This window comes from Empidonax traillii, unplaced genomic scaffold, assembly GCF_003031625.1.
Source record: "Empidonax traillii isolate 1590-97213 ecotype Southwest subspecies unplaced genomic scaffold, ASM303162v1 scaffold55:size2822071, whole genome shotgun sequence".
In the NCBI taxonomy this organism is placed as follows: domain Eukaryota; kingdom Metazoa; phylum Chordata; class Aves; order Passeriformes; family Tyrannidae; genus Empidonax; species Empidonax traillii.
Genome location: NW_020955248.1, coordinates 558019 through 584328, shown reverse-complemented (window position 1 = coordinate 584328; position 26310 = coordinate 558019). Strand labels below are relative to the sequence as shown.

Here is a 26310-nt window from a genome sequence, read left to right as displayed (position 1 = left end):
GAAACACTGGAGAGAGTGGGGATGTTGCTTCATTGTCTCAAGGCATAGTTCAAGCTTACAACACCCACAGTGTCACCAGAGGTCTGGCGCTCTGACAGCAGCTGGGATGGCGATGGTCATGTGCTGCTCTGCTGGTGCACTCACCCTCCTCCATGCAAGGCAGAAGGTTGAACACTCATTCAGTGTAGGCTTGGGGAGTCCACATCAGGCAGTGGGCACAGAGAGTGACCTCTGTGGAGGGGCTGGGGTAGTTTTGTGTGGGTGGAGTTCACAACATGCACATACAACTGCTGGCAAGGGGCCCAGGAGCTGGCAGCCAGCCTGAGGGGGAAAAGAATGGAGAGAAGCACCAAAATAAGCACAAGCCAAGGGGGCCAGGCTGTGGAGGGGGCACTTGTGGAGGCCCACAGTCCTTGGCTGCAGGGCAGCAAGGAAGGGAGCAAGGAAAGTCCATCATTGAGCAGCCTGATCCAACAGATCCCATTTGTCATACATCAGGGGGTTGCCACGTGGAGCTGCTCCAGTTTTGATCCATACTTGAGAGTTTTGGAGACTGGGCTCCTCAGCACACCTGCCCAGAGGTGACAGAGCCCTGTTGTGCTGAGTGAAGTATTTCTGTGGATTAATGACCCAGGGAGGAAGCAGGAAGCCGGGAGGAAATATGAATGCTGCCTCTGAGGTCCTGGAATGCCCAGTATATGAACTGATGATCTGGAAAAGAGGGTGAGCATTATACCAAACATTTTTGAAGAATGACTCAAAACTATTGACCCTTGAGGAGATCAGAAGGGACTGCGTAAAATGCAAGTGTAGCAAATTGGCAACACCACACATTTGCCAACGTTTAACTGGGCACGTGCGAAGTCAGAAAACAAATTGGGTATAAGAATTACAAAGCTCCAGGTGTTCTCTAGCAACTCAAGAAAGACTCTGGATGCCACACAAACCCTGATTCTGTGAGTAGCTGCAGGTCAAAAAAAAAAAAAAAATAAAAAAAACCACCATAAAATATTAGCATGCAGAAGGAAGAAGGGGAGAATAATATGGAAAATATGATAATGCTATTATGTAAATCACTAGCGCGGCCTCTCTGGGAATACTGTCTGCAGTTCAAGTGAGCCTTTCTCAGAAAGGGCTGATGAGGGGCATGGCAGATTCGCTCACAGAGAGAGAGAGAGAGAGATCAAAACGACTGGGGTTGTTCATCTCGGAAAGGAAACGAGCAAGAGGAGATCGGCACAGAGGGAGCCAGCCCAGAGCTTCTGTTTTTTTAATTCCTGCCCAGTTCCATCACTATCTGGTGCCGCCGAGAAGTGGGGATTTGCACCCAGACAAAGGGGGGAAAAGGCGCCGATGCCGCCCGCCCTCCATTCCCTCCCCACCGCCAGAGGGAGGCAGCGCCGCGCGGCACGGGCGGCCCGGCCCCCGGCGGGGCTCGGGCTGCGATTGGCGCTGCGCGGGGCCGCGGCCCCGGGAAGCGGAAGGCCTTGCGGCGGCGCCGCCGTTCGTTAGAGGGGAGGCCTCGGCCCTTCCCGGGGCCCGGCACGGAGCCGGGAAGCGGCGCCGGGGGAAGGGAAGAGCTGACTGGGATTCTTCCCCCCTGCTCGGTCCCCTCCGCCGCAGGTCGCTCGCCCGCCCGCGCCGCACGGTTGCCCCGATGGCCGCGTGGTCCCGCGGGGCGGTGCTGGCGCTCTACCGGGCCCTGCTGCGCCGCGGCCGCGCCCTGCGCTACACCGACCGCGACTTCTACCTGGCCGCCGTCCGCCGGGAGTTCCGCCGAAACCAGGGGCTGCGGCGCCCGGAGGACAAGGAGAGGCAGCTGGAGAAGGGGCAGGCGTTCCTGCGGAGCGGGCTCGGCGGCCTGGTTTAGAGATTCCCCGTAGCAGCTCCCACTGACCCCCCACCCCCCCCCGCTTACTTCCCCCGCTTCCTTTCAAAACAACCTCGCCAAGCAGAAGAGATGCTTAACGTTCGCTGCACGCTGCTGTCCTGAAGAGGTCTGGAAGGTGCTTCCACGGGTGCACCAGGAGGGCTCTCCTGTTCTTTTCACAAATGCATTAGGTCACAGGTAGGTCATTTACAATGGTGTCACTGTGTTCTTCATGTGCTGTTGTTACAGCGAGCTTTGTGGAGGTGCGTTATCTTTTCTGCCTGGGGATCACGAGTGACTGTATTCCTGGTTCATCCAGGCAGGAACATTCCTCCTGAGACTGTAGCTTGGATTTAGGAAAGGGGCAGTTTTAAACCAGCCAAGTCAGGCAAGCAGGCAGGCTGAGAACCTTTGAAACTGACTCAGACCTCAAGTCATGTTGGAAGAGTTTCCTAGTGTTTTCATGTAGGTTCACTGGGAATCCACCTACAGGTGCAGTAGTGCCCAGGTGGGTTTTACAGAATCAGTTAAGCTGGGAAAGACCTCTGAGACGATCATCAAGTCCAACCCGTGCCTGCACACCACTACATCAACTAGACCATGGCACTCAGTGCCACATCCAGTCCTTCCTTAAACACCTCCAGGGATGGTGAGTCCGCCGCCTCCCTGGGCAGCCCATTCCATATGTCTGATCACCCTTCCTGATCACTCAGAAATTTATCATGATGTCCAGCCTGAACCTTCCTTGCTGCAGCTTGAGGCTGTGTTGGCCAGAGAGACTCCTTAAATTTCAATCTCAAGGTTAGGTGAAAGGCGATTCAAAGAACACAAAGGTACACGTGTAAGAAATTACTATTGTTAATATTACACATTACTTGTCTGAGAGTCAAACCCACCAACCTTAATGGCAGTAATAAATGTCCAGTGAAAGCAAGGGAGTTGTTCCCTTTATGGTGCGTTATGGTCTCTGCTGTTGTTTCTTGGGTGTTTTTGAAGTATCTGGGATCGGCCATTGTCCAGAAATTAATCTGAGACCACCTGTCATCTCTTGGGAAGATTCTTATTTGTGACAGACAAGCAGGTGACCATCCCTGTATCTCCCTGTCTGTGGGCAAAATTTCACTCAGAAAATTAGAAAACAAATTGGCCATGTTTTGGTTGAGAAGCCCAAACTAGAAGGAAAATATCTGAATGGTCATAGAGTGCTGCATAATATACAGGATTTTAGTACAGAATATTGAAAAAGTAAGCCCTACTTTCTTTTATTAAACCTGCTTCAGTGATTAGAAACCCCAGATCAAATTTGGATGTTTTCCTTAGGTAACGAATGTTGCTGGAAGCAAAGAAGTGCTGTCATTGCCGAACTTGGTCACTACTGTCCTGGCGTGGCTGGGAACAAGCAGCTCCTTGGGGGAACATAATTAAAGAGGGTGCGGGTTTAGGTGGTCCCTTCCCGTGGCTCTGTGCGGAGACCCTAAGAGCCGTGGGTCTGAGGTGGGGGAGACAGGAGTGAACCGTCAGGGTTGCGTGTTTTGACCTCTCTGTTTAACGTTCCTGCTCCCTGCAGGTAAGATGGCAGGCGCTGGGCAGCGCAAAGGGAAGAAGGATGACAACGGGATCGGCACGGCCATCGACTTCGTGCTGTCCAACGCCCGGCTGGTGCTGGGCGTGGGCGGAGCAGCCATGCTGGGCATCGCCACGCTGGCTGTCAAGCGGGTGAGTGGGCAGGGCAGGGCAGCACGCTGGGGACGGAGCACGGGGCACTGCAAGGAAGGAGTGGGGAATGCAAAGACATGGTACTGGGTAAAGTGCAAGCGTTGGGCCCTTAGGAACTCAAAACTATTCCTGGTAATGTTGGTTTAGATGTACGACCGGGCAATCAGTGCTCCCAGCAGCCCTACTCGCTTGAGCCAGTCGGGAAAGAGAAGCTGGGAAGAGCCAAACTGGCTGGGCTCCTCCTCACGCTTGCTGGCCCAGGACATGAAGACCAGCCTCAGCCGCTCCCTGCAGACTCTTCCCACTGATCCTTCAGCTGCTGACGCAGGTAAGGAGCACAGTCACACTCCTGTGGTACAGAACCATCCAGGCCCATAAATCCCATATTTGTTTAAAGGAATGCAGGAAAGAAAATACTCTTGTCTGTCCCAGGATTTTGACACTTTTCTTTTAAGCAGCTCCTCTGGTAACTTCAAGAATCAGAAGTCATGTTAGGAACTAGTGAATAATAATCATCTATTTGCATTCTTCATTTCTCTCGTGACTTTGTGTTGTCAAGCTTCGCTCTCTCTCTCTGGTTTTTAATTTTTCAGTCTGAATACTTTTCTGTGCAACCTTTCCTGATAAAAAAACATTCCATTCCTTTCAAGCTCTTTGTTGCCTTTCTTTGGGCTATTCCAGTTTGTTTGTTTCTTTTTAAGGGGGAAGTATTCCCATATGAATGTACTAGCAATTTATAAAAGCATTTCCTATATTATTTCTACCATTTTCCAAATAATTTTTGTAATAGCAGTTCCCTGTTTACTGCTGCTCATCACTGAGTTGGTCTTCATCAGGCTATGGAAAGTGTCCTGCAGTCTTCTTTCTGGGTGGGATAATAATAAATTTAGAGTCCAGTGGTGTTTGTTATATATTTAGTTGTTTTTTCTCAACAGTTTTACTTTCTATCCCTGGTCACTTCAAGAGATTTACACTTGAAGATTTAAACTAAAAATCAGAATCTAGCTTTTAGCTTAATTTTCAGATTCTCTGTGAGCAAGTCAGCTTCGGGACAGCAACAGATTTTCTGCTGAGGAAACATTAAATAATTGTTAAATGAGGCCTAGAAAATTTGATTGGAGTCCCCAAAGATAAGCATTGAAAAATAAAAACATTGATGGTGATGTCTTGCATTCTTAAATTAAAAGTAAAGTAAAATCCCTCACGGAAAAATAATTTTTTTCATGAACAGGCAATGAAATCCATTTCCCTGTGGTTTTGTGGGCTATTTCCTTTTCACAGGAAAGCTCAGATCTGTCCAAAAGAACCCAGTGGGACAAGAGGCAGCAGCTGCTGAGGTTGGGCAAGATGGATCTGTGTTCAGCTTGGTCAACATTCTACATATGTTGTGTGGCCAAACACCCATTGCCAAATGAGTCTGCAACAGCTGGTTGTCTTAGTGGGGCCACTGACTTGGGGGTTTTCTTCTGCAGCCTTTAATTACCACATCCCTTCCAAAAACCTCTTAGATCTGCAACTCCTCCTTAACTCTCGTGGTTAACTTCCAAAATTCTTGATCTGTACTAAGAGAAATCTACAAGACAGATGGGGAAGTCTTATTTCTCTGGGAAACTACTCAGAAGAAAAGGGTCTTAGAGCCTCTATGCAGGTCAGACGTTGCTTAATAACGCAGATGGCAGCGTAAAGCCTTGTGTAGCTGTACTCTGCCTCAGAGTGGGCTCTTGGCTCTTCAGCCAGTGAAGGTTTGAGGGAGATTTTCACTGGAGCTATGATTTCCTGAGCTAGGATGGCTCTAAGATCTGTCAGCTCATCATCCTGATAACTGCTGATCAGACTTCCAACAAATATTTAATTTCCAGGTGGCATGATCTTCTCTGATCTGTTACCCTGTCAGGACTGGCTTTTGCAGGTAATTTGTAATAGTCTCTTACAGAGTTAAAAACTCATTGAGATCGTGATGGTTGTTCAGGAGTGTTTTGTCCACTGGTCTGGCATCATATTAAAAGCTTCTGAACTGGTAGCAGCACTGAATTTCTGATGAAATTGAGCTGAGATACTGCCCACATGGCCATTAAAATTACTTCCTTGTACACGATATTAGTCTTATTCTGGTTAAATTCCAAATCTGGTAATTTGTTTTATCTGTTTTGATGCTTGTAGTACTAGCTTTTGATGTTTCTCAGCACCTCCCTTTTGACTGGTACCTGTGTAAAGCATGCAAAATGTCTTCTGAGAGCTTTTTGAGGCCTAGGAGGCTTCACTTCCACACTGCAGATTTCCCTCTGCGGATTGCTTCACGGTGAAATACTGCAGATGATCAACAGTTTTCCTTCTGTCTTGCAGACTTCTTTCAACCTACAAAGCCCAAGCCATCTGCCAGGAGGAGTCAAGTGGAGCTGAAAAAGGCCCGCCTTCGTCTGTCCCTGCAAGAAAAGCTCTTCGCCTATTACCGGAGAAAGGTGGCTATCCCAGCGGATGAGCAAGCCCGGGCCAAGCAGGCAGCCGTGGATATCTGTGCGGAGCTCCGCAGCTTCCTCCGTGCCAAGCTGCCGGACATGCCTCTGCGGGACATGTACCTCAGTGGCAGTCTCTACGATGACCTCCAGGTAATTCCTGGGCCCTGTGCTGGGTCCTTATTCAGAAGGCTGACTAAGCAGGAGCGTTTCAGGCTTCCCAGCTGGCAGTGCTGGCTCAGCGTAGCATTTCTCAGTAATAAGGCCCCAGAATAAGGTCGCCTTTCCCGCTGTGGAGCCGGGCGTTGATTTCTGCGGTGCTGTTTGAACCAGCATGACCAGGCTGCTCTGGTGTTGTCTGCTAAGCCTTTGCTCTTTGCTGGTTTTGCTGGTTTTTTTTTCACCACTTCTTTCCTTCTGCCTATCCTTTTAGCTGTGTTTTTCTTGCTGTTTCTCTGGTAGACCTCTGTTTTCTCTCTGTCCCTTCTGTATCTGTCCAAATACATGATATTCCCTTAGAACTCCTGTGTTATCATGTAGTTCTTCCCTACTCTTTTTTTTTTTTTTTTTAATGCATGACAGACTGTATTGGCCAGCAGTCCCTGCTGCAATGTCTCCCTGATGGCAAGATGCCCATAGCTATAGTGAGTGATTTAGAGGCACACTTCTTTGTATGAGTCAGAGCTCTGGAATGGAGTGTCAAGTGGCCAGTGAAACTTAAATCTGGGATCTTAATCACATTGGTGAAAAGGGATCTTTAATGACCTTTTTCCGAACAATGTGGCACACCAGGTGAGGGCAGTATACCTAGTTGTATCATGGCATCATTAAACCATGGCAACCTAAGCTTGTCTAGAAACTTAATACTTAATGCCTTGTGTTTTAAATTGTCATGTAGCGTTGCTGTGCCCTAGGCCAGCTGCATCTCACATCTAAGGAGCTGACTTAGGCAGCATATGAGGCAAAATGATTCATCTTAATGCAGTCCAAGTCAGGTCTTTAAATAGTACATACCACGTAAGCACTAGCTTGGGTTGTATTATTATATTATCCCACTGATAGTCCAAAATAGTCCTTCAGAATGCCTTTTAACAAAGGGAGGATGTGAATCCCACACAGAGAGGAGAATGAGACAGCTGAATCCTTATTCCATGTTCTTTCAGACAGAAGGCTAAACACGGTGTATAAAATGAGTGTGGCAAGAGAAAGCTTGTTCTTACCAACTTTTCTCTCTTGTGAAAGGTAGTGACAGCTGACCACATCCAGCTCATCGTGCCTCTGATGCTGGAGCAGAACCTGTGGTCGTGTATCCCTGGGGAGGACACTATCATGAACATTCCTGGCTTCTACTTGGTGCGTCGAGAAAACCCAGAGTACTTTCCCCGTGGGAGCAGCTACTGGGACCGCTGTGTGGTGGGAGGTTACCTTTCCCCCAAAACTGTAGCAGACACCTTTGAGAAAGTTGTAGCTGGCTCCATCAACTGGCCGGCAATTGGGAGTCTCTTGGACTATGTGATCCGTCCAGCAGCTCCCCCAGCAGATTTGACACTGGAAGTTCAATATGATCCAGATCGTCATCTTTTTATTGACTTTCTACCATCCCTGACGCTGGGTGACATCGTCCTTGTTGCCAAACCTCATCGATTGGCCCAGAATGACAATTTGTGGCGACTGAGCCTGCGGCCAGCAGAAACGGCTCGCCTCCGGGCCCTGGACCAAGGGGATTCTGGCTGCCGTTGCTTGTGCCTGAAGATCTTCAAAGCAGTATGCAAGTTAAACCCAGCTCTGGGTCACCTCACTGCCAGCCAGCTCACCAATGTCATCCTGCACCTATCCCAGGAGGAGTCTGACTGGTCCCAGGACATGCTGGCTGATCGCTTCTTGCAGGCACTGAAGGGGTTGATCCGCTACTTGGAGGCAGGTGTCCTCCCCAGTGCTCTGAACCCCAAGGTGAACTTGTTTTCAGAGCTCACCCCTGAAGAAGTGGATGAGTTGGGCTACACCCTCTACAGCTCTCTGTCAGAGCCAGAGGTCTTGCTGCAGACGTAATGGGGCCTTACCTAGGGAAGTGTTGATAGGGTTTAGCCAATGCAGACTTTGATTACTGCAAATTATGTCTCCTCCACTTCTCCCTATCTTCCTCTCTCTCCACCACTCCCTCCTTTTGGTTCATTAGCAATTCCTGCTGTGGAGTTGGTGCTCCCACTGAATTTCTTGGTGCTACTGGTCCATTTCCACCATCTCTGCCCCAACAGGTACCCATTGGCTAGGAAAGAGAGGCTAAAACTGCGGCTCTTAAGATCCTCACATAAATTCTGCTGAAGTGTCTACCAAAATATAAACCAAACTATGCACTTCTTTCCTCTGTAGTACACTTACTGCAGCGAGTCCATTTTGGTCTGAAGAAGGTGGAACTGGGCTGGTAAATCCATTGACAATTTTAGCAGTCTTGCAGTGAGGTCGTTCAATTTCCTCCAGCTTGACTTTGGCCCATGTTTTTTTTCTCTGCTGTCCCACACTGTCTCACTTTCCTTTCTTTTTTGTCCCTTTGACCCAGTCATGCAGGGCAGACTGAGTGAGATGTTTGGATAGGGTTGTGTTTTGTATTTCTGAGTGGATAATAATTACACTGGCAGTATTTAGGGCTGTAGAGCTTGGAATAGAATTTCCACAGCTCCTGCTCCTACCGAGCCTTCTCATCCTTTGCAAGGTGGGTTCAGGATTAAGGGCCAAGGCTTGTCCAGTCTGCTGCAGCACAACCTCCAGTATGGGCAATTCTCATCAAAGCTGTCATAGGGGAGGAAGAAACCTTTGTGGTCTGGCTGTGTGATGAGGCCAAAGGAGCAGGGCTTGCCATTCCTGCCTAGCCTGATCTGCTGGGAATGGCCTTGGGAGTGGAGAACAAGGCAGCTCCTTAGTTGTCTCTGGCGTAGGGGTGGGTTTTGGCGGAGAGGTGGGAAAGACACATATGAGAATGGGGATTGTTTTTTTTTCATCTTTTCCTCGGGAGCTTGTGGCTGTTCTGGTTTACAGGAGGTGGAAACAAGACTGCGTGCCTCAAAGGGCTTTGTGATAAGCACACACAAGCCAGATTCTCACCAGCTGTAAGTCTGTGAAGGTGATAGAACTGAACTGGTGTCATCAGCAAGGTTTTGTCCCTTACACTGGTACTAGGGTATATATACAGAGCTGGCATTTAGAGATGTATTAGCTTTGCCCTCTACTCTGTGTGTGTTTTAGACTCCTCCCCAGAACAGTGGCTGTCCATCCCCTCCTCATTCCTATGTGCTGACTTTCCAGTGCTCCCAATTTACAAATACTCTTAGAAAGCTGGTGAGGGCTCACCTTCTGCCCACTCCCGTTTATGGCTGTTTATGGCTGCTGTCAGGCCGTAGACTCTGTATACTCTGCTTTAAGCCATCCGGCCTGCTGTCTGCAAAAAGGGGGAGAGAGGGTGTCCCCCCGAGTCTGGGACCCTGTGTGTGTCTCAAAAGACCAGCATAGCTATCGTTACAGAAACATACTTGCCTTTTCCCAACTTTATCAGCTTTTTTCCCCCCTTGCTGTCCAGCCTCCTTAGCCAATGGAGAGGGCTACTGCAACATTAGGGCTTGGAGGGAGCAGGAATCCCTTTATCCTTTTCTCCTCCCTTCTTCTCAGGACTTCCCCCCTTCTATGACAGAGAAGTTTCAAGGTGAATTTCAGGAGCTGAACCACAGAGGGAAGTCTTTTGCCCTTTTTTTTTTTTTTTTTTTTTTTAGAGGCAGTGCTGGTGAGATGAGGGAGGGAGCATCTTTCTCGGACAATCCGTCCATTTTAGCCAGTGTGTGAGATACTATTCTGTAAACAGTGATAACACAACATTGCATTTTAAATTATTTAATCCTTAGGGTACTGGTATTTTCTAGACTGCCAGATGTGTACTTTGAAGTTTATGTGTGTATATAAAGCCTATAGTCTATCAAAGGTTAACAGAAATTCCATTTGTATGACTATGTGTTTTGTAAGTTTTGCAGCAGTCAGTGTTGGTCAACTGTTGATTGCTCTTCACTCTGGTTCCCAGATTTTTTTCCCCTCTTCCTTTCCTTGCCCTCCACTGCCTTTCTGATGTCAGCCTTCCTACCCTAAAAGCAGACAGATGAGACTTGGAGCTTATAGGCTATTGAGGGAAATTCCCCTTTTTTAATTACTTGAAGGTCGACAAAAATATTAAAATATCTGGGTTGTCAGGAGTTCCTCCAAAGTTCATTTCTTCAGCATGATGTCACTGCTCACTTGGTGCTGATTCCATTACCATAGTCTTCACACAGAATTGAGCAGCAGTATGGTTGGAAATGATCAAAACTCTAGATAAAAAAAAAAAAAGTCAGATATAAACAGGAGGACACCATGTCTGAGCTGGCTTGAGAACAGTTCTCACATACATATCTGTACATAGAATTTTTTACATGAAAGCTTTTACTTCTTCCTGGCAACCTAATGAATTAATATTTTATGGCCATTTTTTGCTGCTATTGAGCTCAATTTGTGTATCAAATCGAGACTGAAGCTGCCTTTTTGCCTTTTCTGTAGACTCTACTCAACTTCACTTGAATTCAATCACTTCCATCATTTCTTCCCTTCATTTTGCCCTCCTCTGAGCTATCCACAAGCCCGTTCTCAGGAGGCAAACACTCACTTCCCCACACGCAGCCACCACAGCAGGCAATAGCTGCCTCAGCAGTGACAGTCTCAACAAAGGCCAAAGACGTGATGGGTCACAGGGACACTGCAACTAGGAATCTTTTAAAAGCAGGGTCAGGCAGTAAGGGGCGGGGAAGAAGGTGTAGGGTAAGAATGCAGGAAACTTACAGTAATGCTGTACCCAGCCTATGGGTCAAACAGAATGTTGCAGAGTCTAACTGGCACCTTTCAGTATTAAATGCAGTGCACGTGTTTATGTACAGCCTGGGGGGCTGTCTTATCTATAGGTAGGCTCCTTCCTAGTCAAATCTGTAGCACAGAGCGGGAGAACCTAAAGCTGAATGTAAAAAGGGCAGCTCCAGGCCACCTTTCTGGCAGAGTGGCTCAGAGACAGATTGATTGTAAGAGACTCAGGGCATGTGTTGGGCTGGTTGCTGCCTGGGCTCCAAGAATGTCTTGGTGTGTTCTGCTATAGCTTAGCTCACACAAGCTTCCTGTGAGATTGTCGTCTTATTCCCTGTAACCACAGGATGAGGACCAACTTGCTCAGCTGTGGGGTTTCACTGTTGCTGAGCTCCACTGCTAATCCTTCAAGTCAGATGGATTTATTTTCCCCTGTTTAAAAGCAATTATGGAAACAGGAGGCTGCTTTCTGCCCCTCTGGAGAGGTACCATCAGGGCCCTCACTCTCAGTATGTGGGCAACTCGCAGTGAGAAATGAAGAGATGATGCCCCATCTCTCCCAGGCCTGGAGGCTGTGGATTTGCAAAGGGGAAAGTTCAAGTGCATGGTCTCTGACAGAGTGTGTGGAATTCTGAAATAAACTGACTTTCCACAGTAACCTGATTGTCTCTGGTGTGTTTATAAACAAAGGAGCATCTCTCTTTGCTTTCGTCTCTGTGCATCACCTTCATGCTGACATGACTCTGCACCTCACCAGTGCTTGGGGACTGACATGCCCCTTGCCAATTCACTTGCTTTCCCTTTGCAGCTCTGGGCATTCAACGCTTTGCAGCTTGTCCTGAGGGAGCAATCAGCTCGGTACTGCAGCATCCTGGCTCCTGGCAGCATTCGCACCAGTCACAAGATGATGTGCAATTACGGCGCTGCGCCTCCCATCCTTTCCCTGATAGCCCGCGTGCCCAGGCAGGCACCTGCTTTTCATGTGGCTCCCCAGACTTCAGAGGCTTCCGTGCCTCTGTAATATTAAACTTTCCTGTGCAGACTCCCCCGCCCTTGTTGAAATCACACCTTGGTTTTTATGTGCCAGTCCTCTGTCCTGCCAAATGCACTCCTCTTTTATCCAGGCATCAGCCTTGAGGCAGTGAGGAAACCTCTTTGCCAGGGGCCTGTGTCTGGTGTATTGAAGCTCTTTGCAGTAAAACTCAGTGCCTGTTTGGGAAGGTGTGGCAGAAATGTTGGACGTCAAATAAAGCATGAAGTGATGCTGCTTTTAATGGGTCCCAGGCTCCTTAATTCTGGGCAGATAAGCTACAGTGACAACATTGTCCTGTGAGACTTGTTTTAATGAGGACTCTAATTAACATTTAACTACTTCAGAAGATATTTTATGATACAAAGGGAATCTACATTTCTTTTTTTTTCCTGATACCCTTTGCTTGTGTTGTTTTGTTGTTTTTTTTTTCTTCAATCTGTCCCGTTGTAGAAACAGATCAGATGAGATCAAGCACGTTTCATGCCATACAGACTCTTACAGGAACATCTAAAATCAGCTGCCTGTGAAATCTGTGATAGGTATTAGCCACTCGAGTCAAAGCCTCTGGAATGCCTAGAGCCTACAATACATGCCTAATATATGCAGCGGTTTGCATCTTTGCATACAAGCTGTCCTGGCATGAATAGAGAGGAAAGATCAAAAGATAAGTGTTTGATTGATGGAGAGAAGAAATAATTGAGGGGAGTGATGGTGATTATTTCAAGTATGGAAAAAGTTGCCACAAAGAAGAAGAGCATAAACAGAACTCCAGGCTGCAAAGACTCGGAATCTCTTTTGTTCTTAGCCTAAGGAACAAGCAGTTTAGGAGGGAAGTGAATTTTGGAAAAAGCAAAATATTTTTCTCGCTTTGTTATATAACCACAGTCCTGTCCTGGATATTAATGAAGCTGAGCTTACATTTTACGAATTTATTTTTGCATCTCTTAATTTTAAAAATAAATAAATAAATTCCAGCCTGCCTATTTTGTAGCTAATCATAAGCTGGGGAGGAAAGGATGACTGAACCCCAAATTTGAGATTATCCTGCTAAAGTGTTGAATTGTATGATGAATGTTTACCTTTTTTTTTCCTAAATACTTAATCGCATCCATGTCTGTTTAAGCCTTATTTTAAGATTTTAAACTCCAGAAAAGCTGCAGACAGCTGCTGTTTTTTAAATTTAGTCTCATGGAAAAAAAGAGGAGCCTCTCCTAAATGAGGAGTTTCTCTTTCAGACAAGATAAAGTATGTTTGCCCACTACCTGCACTAGGTATGATTCAATGGCTCCAGCATGGCTCACTGAATCTTGGACTGGATTTTGAAATGCTGGGCTTTGCCCACAGATGAAGCAAGCAAGAAATGGGAAATTCTCCCTCCTTTCAGTGAAATCCATTATTGGCTTCCAGCCTTAGGAAAACTGCTGAAGTCTAGACATTTGGGGAGCTGTTTGAGGTATCTGGATTTTGTCGTCTTTATTCTTGTCAGGCTCAGTTATGATCTGAATTTATGATCTAAGGGATTCAAAAAATGTCCTCCCTCTCAGTTTTTTCTTTTTTTTTTTTTTTTTTTTTTTTTTTTTTTTTTTTTTTTTTTTTTTTTTTTTTTCTTTTTTTTTCAGATTCAACGCCTTCTTAAAATAGCTCTCATTTAACAAGTGTGTCCCCTACACAGTCAGGGATAGCACAGTCTAAAATTTTTACTAGCATAATCTGAGAAGGAGAGCATTATTCACAAGTTACAGAGCCAGAAATGTGGTGGTGAGCAGGCTATTCATACCTTTATAGTATGTGATCCAGTGGAATAATCTTGCAAATAGATAAGGCAAAAGAGGGCGATGAGACCAAAGGCAGGGAATATCTGAAATCATTCTGTAGATAGAAAGTGTTCTTGTCATTTTACGAAGAGCAGGAGAGTGGGAGACAAACTTCTCATGATCTCAAGCTCTCCTAAGTCCTCACGCAGAAGTGAGTTCTAAACAAAATCCCATTAAACATACTAAAAGCCAGATTTATTTTTATTTTGCTGCCCCTGTTCAATTTCCCTGGCTCCTGTGGCTAAGTAGTTCTTTTGATCTGTCTATTAACACTCAGTGCTAAGCTTCTCAGGGGAAATATATATGTATCTCAATGCTAGCCACATTCTTCATGAAAAGCCTTCTCCGCACAAATAATGGGCAAAAGTTGCTTGCTTGTGTTTTTGGTTTTGTTTCGGATTTTATTTTTTTAGGCAACAGTTCCTTCGGTTCAGTGCAAGTCCACCCCTTCCCCTGCCTCTTACTGTGGTAGAATTGTCACTGTTCCACAGAAGCATGGGGTGATATAGTGCCCCATAAGACATCCCACTACAATGATCTCAGTTCTGTAAGACTCTCCACTCAGCATTGCAAAGGACAGGCCTAACACACAACAGACATGAGGGCATAGATGGCAAATGATGGACTGTGTGGGCTCTTTACCTGTCCCATGACAGATGTTACTTAAAAACCCATAATGCCCTGGCGGGCTCCTTACCCCCTTTGAAAGGCAAGAAGCAATCATTCCTGGAAGCAGTATGGCAGAAAGACATTTTTGCCTTCAAAGTCTTGAATTTATTTAGCACAGAGTATTGTTACGTATGGCCTTAGAGACAATAACTACTGCCACTTACCTGATAATATAATGTGAGTCATGTTCAGCTGCTGATTGTTTACAGCAGCAGTGATACACTGTCAGAGGGTCTGAGATACACTGAAGCAAAGGTAGTACAAGACACAGCAGTCCCACAGGCTACAGAGCCACCGCTCCCAGGTTGCTTGTTAGAGAGTAAGCTGGCAGGGGCCCAGCTCTCTGGCATTCTCAGGGAGAGTGGTTTTTGCTGAAGCAAGAGTGCGAGCAAGGCACAGACCTCTTTTCCAAATCTCTGCCTGTGGTCATGAGAGAGACAGTAGAAAGCATCTAGTCCAGTGCCTTTCCTTGAACAATGAGTTAGTGTTTTGGGTTAGAAATATTTCTCCTCTCTCTTTTTTTTTTTTTTTTAATTATTATTTTCTTTCTTGCGTTAAAAAAAATTTAATAAAGTGTGATCTCCATCACTTTGCACTGCAAAGGAGGGTGCTTGGTGTCACCAGCAGACTGGTGGTTCCCAAGCTTTGTGTCCTGAGACAGATCAACCCTTTTGTGGCCGGATAGAGCCTATCTGAGACCTGTGTTTCTGACAAGTGCGTCCAAATCAGCCTCACTGAAATTGTGTGACTAAGGTGAATGGCTCAAATGCTACCTTCCTGAATAGCACCTGCGTTGCCTCAGAGCCAGAAGAGATGTGTCCCATCATTGCAATGCCAGGATAAGGCCAGTAGTGCCACTCCTTATCCAGCAGAGCTCATTTACTGTGGATGGTTCCTCAGACAGATTAGACAGATCTGGGGTTAGTCTCAAACCAGTTCTCTCAGTAGTCAAGCACAGAAACCTCCTCCTGTCATGAGAGCTGCAAACCTTCCTCACCAAGCACCACAGTAATAGCAGTAAGAGGGTCAGCGGGTTAAGAAGCCACAGCACTTACTCAATATGATACTTTGGCTGCAAAGTCTCTTTGGGGACCTTATCCAGCTTGCCCACGGCCAGCTGCCATGTAGTGCATCTGAGGATGCTCTACTGAGGCCACCCACAAACCCGTGTATGAGTGCAGGGAGGAGAACAGTCTCAGAGTCTTCGGAAAGAATATCCTTTCTGCCAGTGTTTGCCAAATCCTCTAACACAGAGAGCTTAGGAGGAAAAATTACATTCCTTCAGGAAAAAGCTATAAACTCAATGGTGTCACAACTGTGTCAAGATCCACCATGAGTTTGCCTCTCCCCCTTTGTAAACAAGTATATATTAAAACAGAACAAAGTCTTCTGGTAAATCACTGAGCAGCTGTTGCCTATGAAGAGTGGAAAATTATTACTGAGTAATGGCTGCTGTGTTCTTCCCCAGGGACTTGGGCAGCTACAGCCTCAACAGTGATTTATCCCCAGAAGAGTTTCAGAGCTTCATTTGAACTATCTGATTTATCAAATTTCTTGCTGAAGCTGCCTGCCAGCATTAGAATAAAAGAGATCTCATGCATACCCCAAAGATCCCCAGAACTCTGTTTTACTTCACTCATAGAGTATACCCACTCACAGTTTCTCTTCTTGGCCTCATCAAAACACTCTGAAGTGATGTGAAGTTAAAAACAAATGCCCAGATGGGCCACACAGAGCATAGTCTGGTATCATCAGCCTTTGATTGTGTGGCCCCCCCTCACTGAACACAAAGGATGAAATAGCTCAAATAACTTTTCCAGGTGAAGTTGCCAGTTTAGAGGCCAGGTTCAGGAGTGCAACTTCCACTGGGCTGATACAACAAGGAGTCCTCATGCTGTCAAGTCTAAGGGGCACTGACACAGTGAAAGAGAAACCCACTGAAGTGATGATGGGCTGTTAACTCACCCACTGGTGTCTGTGGCTGGCTGAGATGCTGCAGTCTCACAGTCCAAACCTGCTTGTCAGGCCTCAGCTCTTGCTAGCTTCACACTGCTAGAAAAGAATCAACATGCATTGTCACTCTCCTCTTCATCCTTCTGCACAAAATGGCACAAGACACCTGGCACGTGTGACTCCAGGAGCTGATGGTAACGTATAGGTACATACATTCTGATATGCACTGAGCACACAGTTTGCAGGGGTCTCACATCAACTACAGACCCATGAAGAACAATAGTTGCCATGAAATATGTTTCTGTTCTTTTATTGCTTGGACAACTGGAAGGCTTTTGTGTCTGTGCTAAACTGAGCCCACATGTGCTAATACACAAGGGATTATTCTTGACCCCCAAATCCATTCAATATAATAACACAAGGGTGGACAATGAGAAAACTAAAAATATCCCCTGATGGTCTCAACAAAAGCTAGCATCCCCTCCTCCCCCTCCTTCACACATGTTTTTTGCTAAACATCATTTTCAACCAGTTGTAGCTTTGCTCAGGAAATTCATGTTTGGGCAAGCTACAAGATAAAGCTCACCTCACTCTTACCAGATTTACACAATGTTTTTACTTGTGGCAGCTGGCCACAGCCTGGCTGATTCTGAGTAACTAAACCTCTGGAGAGACATATTTTGAGAGCTATCGGCATGTGCTTGGCATGCCCATGTTTGTTCAGTAAGAAAAATGTAGGTGGACAACCAGGATTGTTTCCACATCTATCTAAAATAATTGAATTGTAAGTTGCAAATGTAAATTGCAGATTTAATCCTCTTTTTTATTAGTCTCATTTCTAATGTCAGGGATATTTATATTACAGGATGGAAAGAGAAGACAGTAAGGGGGTGGGTGGGTAGGTAATGAATGATTTATTAGGGATTCCATTTGTTGTACTACTCCAAAACAAAGGAGGCAGAGCATACGGATAACCTATTTTCTGTTTGTATGTAATAAAAGATGGAAGCTAATACCTCCCAGCCTGATCTTTAATCACATATATTTGCTTTTCAATCTAGTTTCAAAATGGAATCTCTATAAAGGAATCCCTAAAGAGTTTACAATGAGAATCTGGCAGAAAAAGATCCTTCAGATATTTGTTTGTGCCATTTGAGGACAGAAGCAACTGAGCACTGCAAATTAGCCTGTGCCGTAGAGGTTGTAGGTAATTCTCCCTCAAAATGGCTCAAAATGTCTATCTGCTTTGCTTCATTCCTCCCTTGTTTCCCTCACCACTCCTGTCTCCTGGAAAGATTCCTGCTGGTCTCTGGAAATGCTTTGTTCATTGAAGTGTGGGATAAGGCTTCCTGTCCCTTGTGATGAAAGGTTCAAAGGATTCAAGTTACCACTCACAAGAATTCCCTTGGGGACTTGCACTCACACTCACCCCTCCTCCCCAGCCACCCCAGCAGCACGCAGGGCCAGCAGGAAGCCCATCTGCCCCTTCTCTGGGGCACTGAGGCTCAGTGGGGGCCCAAAGCTGCCTGCCCAGTGCCACCACGGGGGTCACACACCCTCCTGATGCAGTGTCAGCCAGCCCTTCTCCCTGGCTGCAGCTTTCCCAGCATTCCAAGGAACAGCAAACATCTCTGTCTCAGTTACTTTTGCTGGTTCCCCTCCTGGCCCCAGCAATGCCCACTGCTCCCCACCTTCCTTGCTTCCCTGCTGCAGAGGCCTTTTCCCCTGCCGCTGACACTCCTGAGAGCATCCTATGCAGACTGTGCAAGGGGATGTTACTATGGAAACATTTACGTCCTCCCGGTCTTTACTGTACTTGCTAACAGCATTCAGAATGTTTGTCTCCTGTATACTTGCTGGTGGAAGAAGAAAGCCTCTTTTCCTTTGCAATGTTTACTTAAAAAAAAAAAAAAAAAAAAAAAAAAAAGAAAAAAGAAAGAAAAAATAATTAAAGAACATACATTGACCTTCCATCTTAATGAAGAAGGAGGAAGAATGGAGGAGTATTAGTTTTCCACCTCCTGGTGATGCTGTTTGGCCGGAGGTGGCTCTCTGCCGTGCTGTATTTATCAGGGCAGTTCATCCCCTCCCAGCCAGGTCTGTCTTTGGCCTCTCTCCTGCAGTGAGCTCTGCACGAGCAGCTCCTTTCCCCTGCAGCCGGCCCCTCGCTTCTGGGTCAGGATGGATCTCGCTTATCACAGGAGCTCTCCTTGCCGTGGTACGGTATCCAGGGCAGGAAAATAACATCCGTGGTGCTGAAGCTGTTAACGTGACAGCAGGAGTTCACTGACCCTCACACAAATTGATCTTCCTTCAGACGCCACCTTTTTGTGTTGTAAATTAAATTTTCTTCAGAGCTGCCAGACTTCTCTCTTCTATCTCTGAGCCACAAATATATTCTGTCATACTGGAACAGAACTCTTGTTAGACATTTTTGAACTAGTAGTTCTCTGCTTCAAAAATACTTGTAATTTTTTTTTTTGTGCAAAAATTCACAAGAAATTGTTGCTTGTGCTTAAAGAAGTACCGTTTACCTTGGTCAAAAACTCTATCCAGAGTGGAGACATCTCTGACACAATATGTGCAAAAGCAGAAACATAATTTATAAAGGAATTGGGGATGTAGCTCATGAAATTATGTAACAACAGTAATTCTGCAGTCTTGCAGGAAAAATATGCTTTTCTCTAAATGTCTGGCTTCTTATTACTTGATTTCCCTTTCTGGATTGGGCATCATTACAAAGGATCTGTCTAGAACCAGTAACGCAGTCAAATTTCAGCATTATTTCACACACAAAATAGAGCTAGGCAACAGGCAGATCTGGGCTAAGTACCTCATTGCATATTTTATTTTTGCTTACGTGATTCTTGCGCACACATACCCAGAGTCCTTTCAGAGAAATCTATAATTATCTTTTCATGATGAAGGATTGGGTGTGTATAGCATTTCTGTTTATTTAGCTACGATTATGGTCATACAATCACCCTTTTCTTTTCACTTAAAGGAGGGGGAAACAGGCACAGCAGGGGATCTGAGAGTTCTCCCTTAGCCAGTGAGGACCCAGAAGTGCTGTCCACCCAGCTAATCACCCACTTGGCTTCTTTAAAAGCTGACGAACCCTCTCAATTTTGCTTTGAAGCAAGAACTGCCTCCTCTGTAGTGTATTTATCAGAGCAGTCATCTTAGATCAGTCGATCTAGTTACTGCAGTGGTTTTTTGAAAATTATATTTTTGAAAAATACAATTTTTCTTTGCCTCCTCCATTTTAATGAGTCATTACAAAATATGTGCTTGCTTCTACACACACACACACAAACCACAAGAAAAAAAACCCAACCCCCCCCAAACTACCCCCCCCCAAATAAAATAGTAACAAACCAACATGAAGGGAAAACTGATTTTTTTTTTCGTTCATCAGCTAGGTTTACTTTACAGATGTGGAGTGACATGCTCTGTTTGTAGCAATGGTGGTAACATCAGACTGCTAAAAGTAGAAACTGTGTCACATCACATCCTCGCCAATTGTCAGTCAAGCTGTTTAAGAGGTTCCAGGCAGCTAGATCTGAAAAACGCGGCTATGGCTTTACACAAATACTATGGAGGCCATAACTAGAAAATAGCGGAGCCTTCTGTAGAAGCAGCTGAGAGCAAATTGACCCACAGGACAATGATGTTTGAACAAATGAGGACCCACCAGAGCTAATGGTGCTGTGAAGCCGGCAAGGTGGAAAACCAACCTTTTGAAGCCAGATAACTGTGACAGGAAGGACAAAGAACCTCCCAGCTCACCAGAGCTGGCCAATGCTCGTCTGACCAGAGTGAAATGATGATGGAGGAACCGAAACCAGTGGAAAAGTTATTGACTCCTGTGAGTTTCCTGCTGGCTGTGAGCTCAGAGAGGGCCAAGCCAGCTGGTGGAACCTTTAAGCAGGAATAGGGTGGGGGAAGAGATCTGACTTCTTTCCTAGCAGCAAGTTGATTTGGATCAGATAAAACATAACATGAAACTGCACTTTAAAAACTATCCAAGGTGACACTGCCCTTTGCAGCGGCGAGGCTCTGTGGGTGATCCATTAATGCTCACACCACTCAGAGTAACATCTGCACAGAGAACAGAGAATCTACTGCATCAGCATGAAACTGCATGGCGGGAGAGGACGTTCTCATTTCTCAGCTGGGGAATAACAACTTCATTTTCAGCCCTTGCATGGGTTGAAGGCACTAATTAGAGAGGTGGTCTCGGCCGCCCAGCTCTCCAGACAAGAACCTCCGTGGGTCGGTGCGGCGCCACGGCCGCTGTGAGGACGGCAGGCCGCGAGCAGACACCGCCCCACACACAGACATGGAGCAGCTACAATCTAGGCACTGCATGTGTGGGGCGGGCAGGCAGGCAGGCAGGCAGGGAGGGAGGGAGGGAGGGAGAGAAGGCAGCGCTGCCCTGAGCTGACGCGTTATCTGAAGGAGCAGAAGGCCATGGCGGACTGCTGCCGCCGCCTCAGCGCGTTCTGCACGCCATTGCCACCGCCGCCAGCGCCCGCCTGACCTCGGCGGGGCTTTGTGGAGAGAACAAAAGGAGCCCTTGGAAATCCTAGTGGGGAGCACGCGCTGCTTCGAAAGGGGCATGTCAGAGAAGACGCGTGGCTGGAGAAAACCACTTCCCTGCCCAATTGCTCCTTCCCGCCCCCTTGCAATCCTGCTCCCCCACCCTCGCCCAGCCCAGCCCGGCCCGGCCCGCCGCCATTTCTCTGCCCAGCTGCCCCTTCTCCTCCCCCCTCCCCTCAGCGTTGGTTTCCTCCGTGCCCTGGCCAATGACAGCTCACGGTGCCGGTGAACGAGTCGCCCGAAGCCAATGAGCGCCGCCCTTCCCACGTGGAGAGGCGCGTGACGCCTCCCTCGCGAGCGCCGCGTCCTTGTTGGAGGGTGAAACCTTCCGCAACGCTCCCCGCGGGGGGGGGAGGGGGGAGCGTCCTGAGCCGCTCCGGTCACGTGGGGCGGCCGCGCCCGCCGGAGGGGCGGCCGCGGCGGATGTACACCATATAGTCCCTCTGTAGCTGTCCATCATAAGAGTCCCTCTGTGGCTGTTCTGTCCTGGTGGTTTTGTGTCGGCGGCTCCTGCGTTTAACCTGTAGCAGAACGACAGGAGAGAAGCCTAGAAAGACAGGACACAGGCCGATAGGCGCTAGAGAGAGGAAGGTGACGCTTGGCGGAAGGACACCTCGCTAACGCATTTGGTCTGCCTTAAGGCGGTTCCTATATAAGGGCTGCGCGCGGGCGGTGCTACCTCATTGTGTGCCTGACGTCGAGATTTGCGGTTGTGTAGCAGTGTGTGAGCGGAGCACCTCCCCGCGCGGCGCAGCCCCGAGCAGCCCCCCTCCCCTGGCCGCCATGGCTCTTTAAGGCGGCAGGGCCAGTGGCGGCATCGGCCAGTGCAGCAGGCGCAGCAGCAGCGGCGGCGGCCACAGCACATCCCCGGCATCTGCAACCATGGCGTGAGTATTGTGTGTGAGGGATGGTTGCTCCCTCTCCTCTGTGTTGAATGTCACTCTCTTACCTCCTTTAAGTTGGCTTCTGGGGCGGGTTTATTATCTCTGCGGTGATCGGTGGTATCTCGCGGGAGGCGGGGGGAGATACCTAGGTATACCAAAATAATATATAAAACACTTGTGTATACCAAAATGGGGGCGGGGAGAAGGGGTCTTTGTGGGGCTCAACGTCCCGAGGGCGGTGGGTGTCAGAAATGGCAGGAAATACCACTTCGGAATGAGTTACGAGGAACGTCCATATCTCCTTTCGTTCAAGAAACCTCGATTCCAAAGTACTTATTTATGTTCATGGGGGCTTCGTGTGGAAAAAAATTAAAGCAGTACATTCCTAGGGAGGTTTTCTTCTCGCCCGCGAGGGGAAATGCTGTACTTGGTGGAAAACGGGGCACTGGAGGTACTGGGGTTTTGAAAACCAGTACAACTCTGGTTTATAGTCAGGAGTAGATAAACGAGCGCTGTTACCAAGCTGGCAGCAGTGCTAATATCAAATATCTAAGTACTGTAGCCTTAATCCTGCCCTGCTCACGGGGCACGAGGGAGCCCTGTGAAGGGTGGGCGGCTGGCTGTGGTCGGTGCCGGAACCGCGGTGGAAACGTGGCACGGCACAAAATGGCGGCCGGATCGCGAAATGGCGGCGGGTGGGCGGGGCTCGCCCCTGGCCGGGCATGAGGGAGGCGGGGGACGCGCAGCTGGAGCCCGCGCCCGGCTGTACTCGGCCTGCGGCACGGGAAGTACCGCCGTGTATCCGAAGTGTCACAGCTTTAAAGGGCTACTATGTCGGTCAAAGCCGGTACTGATGAGTTTAAGTTCTGTTGGCAGGTTTTTCACGGCATCGCACAGCAGCATTGCTGTAGTCGACGAAAAGACCCTCTACTTGACCACATCCTTTGACGTCAAAGCATTAAAAACTGACGAAGATGAGCTTCTTGAACAACGAGATGCTGTTGGGGGATTCAATATCCCCCTTCAGCCAGCCGTGTTCGGTGGCTGAGGAAAGTCTGGGACTCCTAGATGACTACCTGGAGGTGGCCGAGCCCCTCGGTTCGCATGGGTTCTCCAGCGACAAGGCTAAGGCAGTCTCCTCCAATTGGCTTGCTGTGGACAGTTTAGGCAACACCATAGATAGCAGCCAGGGTAAGTTATTATTTACTTGCATAAAGTGCATCATTTATAGTGGTATATAATAGTTCAGTAATGTTCATGTTGAAAATAAATTGCTAGTTCTTCATAAATGTGAAGGCAACCTCACATGCATTACCTCTTCTTGGAAAGTGCGTGTATTGTGCTTCTTACACAACACAGAATTGTTGGTTATGGTGAAGTGACACTTGCGTTGCCTTGTTAGTAACATACCAGTTGCTAATGGTACTGTTTCCTGGCAGAGGTCACAAGAAAAAAGCATGGTTGTGCGTTTCAGACGACCCTGAATTCTTCTGGTCTTTGAGTAAGAAGGTTGGAATGTCGCAACAGCTGACTTCTTACATTGTACCCTGCAGTCTTTGACTGCTCAGTGGCAGGGTATTTTCTCTGATGGTTTATTCTTTTCATACCAGTGTAAGAGAAGATGCTAAATAATTATGAGCTGCTAGATGATTTCCAAAAGCTTGAGTTGTGTTGGTTGATGGTTGATACTTATGTGGTTATTGTTTTATTGTGCAGAGGATGCCTTCTCTGGCATGGAGTGGATGGTGGAGAAGATGGATCTGAAGGAATTTGATTTCGATGCCCTGTTAGGTATGGAACATCTGGAAGCCACCGTCTCACCAGACGAGCTGATTGCCACGTTGGAAGACACGTGTGATCTCCTATTTAATGCTACCATCCAGGAATTTCGCAACAAAGAACTTCCACTGATAAACGACCTAATCAGCCATGTCCCCGAATCTCCAATTGTAGCAGATCCAGTGGCCCCACTGGCTTCTGCTTCCCTTTGGTCTTTTCCCCTCTCCCCAGGGTCTCTGACTTCCACTCCAGACCACTCATTTAGTTTAGAACTAGGTAGTGAAGTGGATGTTCTGGAAGGAGAAAGAAAGCAGGAGTGCCCTGCTGTTGTGGTAGTGATCACCAAGTCTGAGAAAGAGGAGGAGAATTCTGATGATAGTGGAATATGCATGAGCCCAGACTCCTACCTGGGAACCCCCCAACATAGCCCCACCGATTCAGTCAGATCCCCCAATGGCAACCAGTTGCCTACAGATGCCAGCTGTGGCTCTGTGCGGTCCAAACCATACGATCATCCTGCAGAGAAGGTAGTGTCAGCAAAGGTGAAAGGAGAAAAGAAAATAGATAAGAAACTGAAAAAGATGGAGCAGAATAAGACTGCTGCCACACGTTACCGGCAGAAAAAGAGGGCAGAACAGGAGGCACTGTCTGGGGAGTGCAGAGAGTTGGAGCAGAAGAACCAGGCTCTGAAGGAGAAAGCAGATTCCCTTAGTAAGGAAATCCAGTACTTGAAAGATCTGATAGAAGAGGTCCGCAAGGCCAAGGGCAAAAGAGCTAGGGTCCCTGAGTAGTCAGCAGTGTTGATGTGCATGTATATAAGCTCAATGCTAAAGCTGTGTATTGCTGTCTAATAAATAATTTTATAGTAAATGTGCAATTATGTGAGATTAATGGGTATGTGTAAAATAAGATTTGCACCACACCTGGGTGCAGGTACAAGCACAATCATCTCTTGGGTGTCTAGCAGTGAACGTGGAATGCTCTGCTGCTTGTTCTGCTGGGCAGTGGATGCAGTGGAAGTGCACAAAGTGCTTTGCTTAATAAAGTGTCTCAGTTGAACTGCCACCCTCTAGTTTCGGTATATACTAAAATAGAAGATCATACAGGGGTGCCTTGGGTTTTTCAGCAGTAGATGTATAAGCCCATTTAAAGAATTGATCTGGGAGAGTCACTGGAAGATAAAACTAGGTAATAAAAGACACAAGGTCAGTGATGTTGCATGTTGGAGTCGTGTGTGTGTGCGGACTTGAACATTGTCTTAAAAGAATGGTCCAGCATCCAAAACAAAATTGCAAACATTTTTAAGAAACATGCAGCTTGCTGGGAGACAAGTAGTGGCAGGGTTCAAATGCACTTTGACTTGTCATGTCTCTGTGGGTCTCTACCTCAGATGGCAGGAGGTGTTTCCTTGCCCTAGCTGATGGAGTTGGGGTAGGGGCTGCCCTCACACTATTGTGTGAGGTTGGCCAAATGGGCAGGGTTACGGTAGCTCTCATTGGTGGATGACACTCGTCTACCAAAGTAAAGATCTGGAGGTTTCTTCAGTCACCCACTGACAAGTCAAATTTTAAGGTGTAAACATAAATTTGATTCCTACCAAGGCTGCAACTCGATTGCAGCTCTAGTCCTGACTAAGCTGGTGTGGTGAAGGGGTTGGTGTGCTGGAGCAGCACCTGTCTGTGGAGGTGGCAGAGTTGCTTCAGGTTTGGGATGTGCTGTTTTCGACTATTTTGTGTGTTCAGGGGTTTTTTTGGCCACTGATACCCCTATTTAACAGCACATGTGGATGTGCATGCCCTTTCCTGAGGAGTTGATTCCTTCTCACTTGCACTGACATGGCTCAGTGAGCTGCCCAGCTCGGGCACCTGGACATCCCAGCCTGGCTGGTGCATGCACACAGGGTTCCAGCTGGTGCTGGAGTGGGGAGGGAAAAGGTCTTAAAAGGTGTTAGAAAATGGTTTGACCAGGTGCAGCTTGGTGGGGGTCACGGTTTCTGACACTTGAGCTCGTTCTATCCTCGAGTTGGGCTGCAAGTCCTCCAGCCCTCCTTGTCCAAGCCATTAGCTGATCATGGGACAACAGCCCAGGGACCTTCTGTGCGAGGGCTCCTCCAGCAGGCAGGTGAGGCAGGTAACTGCTGGCAGCACGAGGGCTGAATGAGCCAGGGCCTCTGTGGTGTCTTGGCCTGTCCATGCTCATAGCAGGTGCCCAGGTGGCGTGGATGCCATTTAAATTAAAGCAAGAAGGTTCTGTGTCAAGAGTTAGGGCTCATGCCACACTGAAAGTGCCATGGGTAACTAACACCCTCCTCTTGGGTTTTATGGGACAATGAGTTCCGCGTCTTTGAGTAGTCTCTCACCACCTGGGTGAGGGCACTGACTGCCATGTGCTGTATGGGATGCACTGCAAACTGGCAGGCATGCCAAGGTCCTGCTTTAAGTGCCGCTTTGTTCTCCAGAGCTTACTGGAGATTGTGTGCAAGGACAAAGGACTGTTGTCTTTTGGGAGGAAGACAAATGTAATAGGTTTCCTTCACATCAGCTGGACTTGTCAGGCTGGGAATTGGGATAATTAGAGGCAGAAAAGCCCAATAAGCAGGATAGGCTTTCCCTTGATGAGTCAAATCTGCAACTGAGGTGTCAATGTGCTTAGTCTCAGCTGAGCCACAGAA

The 26310-nt window shown here is 47.4% G+C and overlaps 2 protein-coding genes across 2 annotated transcripts; both read left to right on the top strand.

Moving 5' to 3' along the window:
• The first annotated feature begins 1593 nt into the window (after positions 1-1593).
• MIEF1 (mitochondrial elongation factor 1) lies at positions 1594-11563 on the top strand. The gene is made up of 5 exons (XM_027879389.1): positions 1594-2068; positions 3438-3586; positions 3734-3914; positions 5930-6192; positions 7282-11563. Exons 2-5 carry the CDS (start codon positions 3443-3445, stop codon positions 8086-8088), a joined length of 1395 nt encoding a protein of 464 aa, XP_027735190.1. The 5' UTR covers positions 1594-2068; positions 3438-3442; the 3' UTR covers positions 8089-11563.
• A 10099-nt stretch (positions 11564-21662) lies between these two features.
• On the top strand, positions 21663-24516 carry ATF4 (activating transcription factor 4). The gene is made up of 3 exons (XM_027879383.1): positions 21663-21863; positions 22737-23051; positions 23577-24516. The coding sequence occupies exons 2-3, from the start codon at positions 22835-22837 to the stop codon at positions 24428-24430; spliced, it is 1071 nt and encodes a 356-aa protein (XP_027735184.1). The 5' UTR covers positions 21663-21863; positions 22737-22834; the 3' UTR covers positions 24431-24516.
• The last annotated feature ends 1794 nt before the right edge of the window (positions 24517-26310 follow it).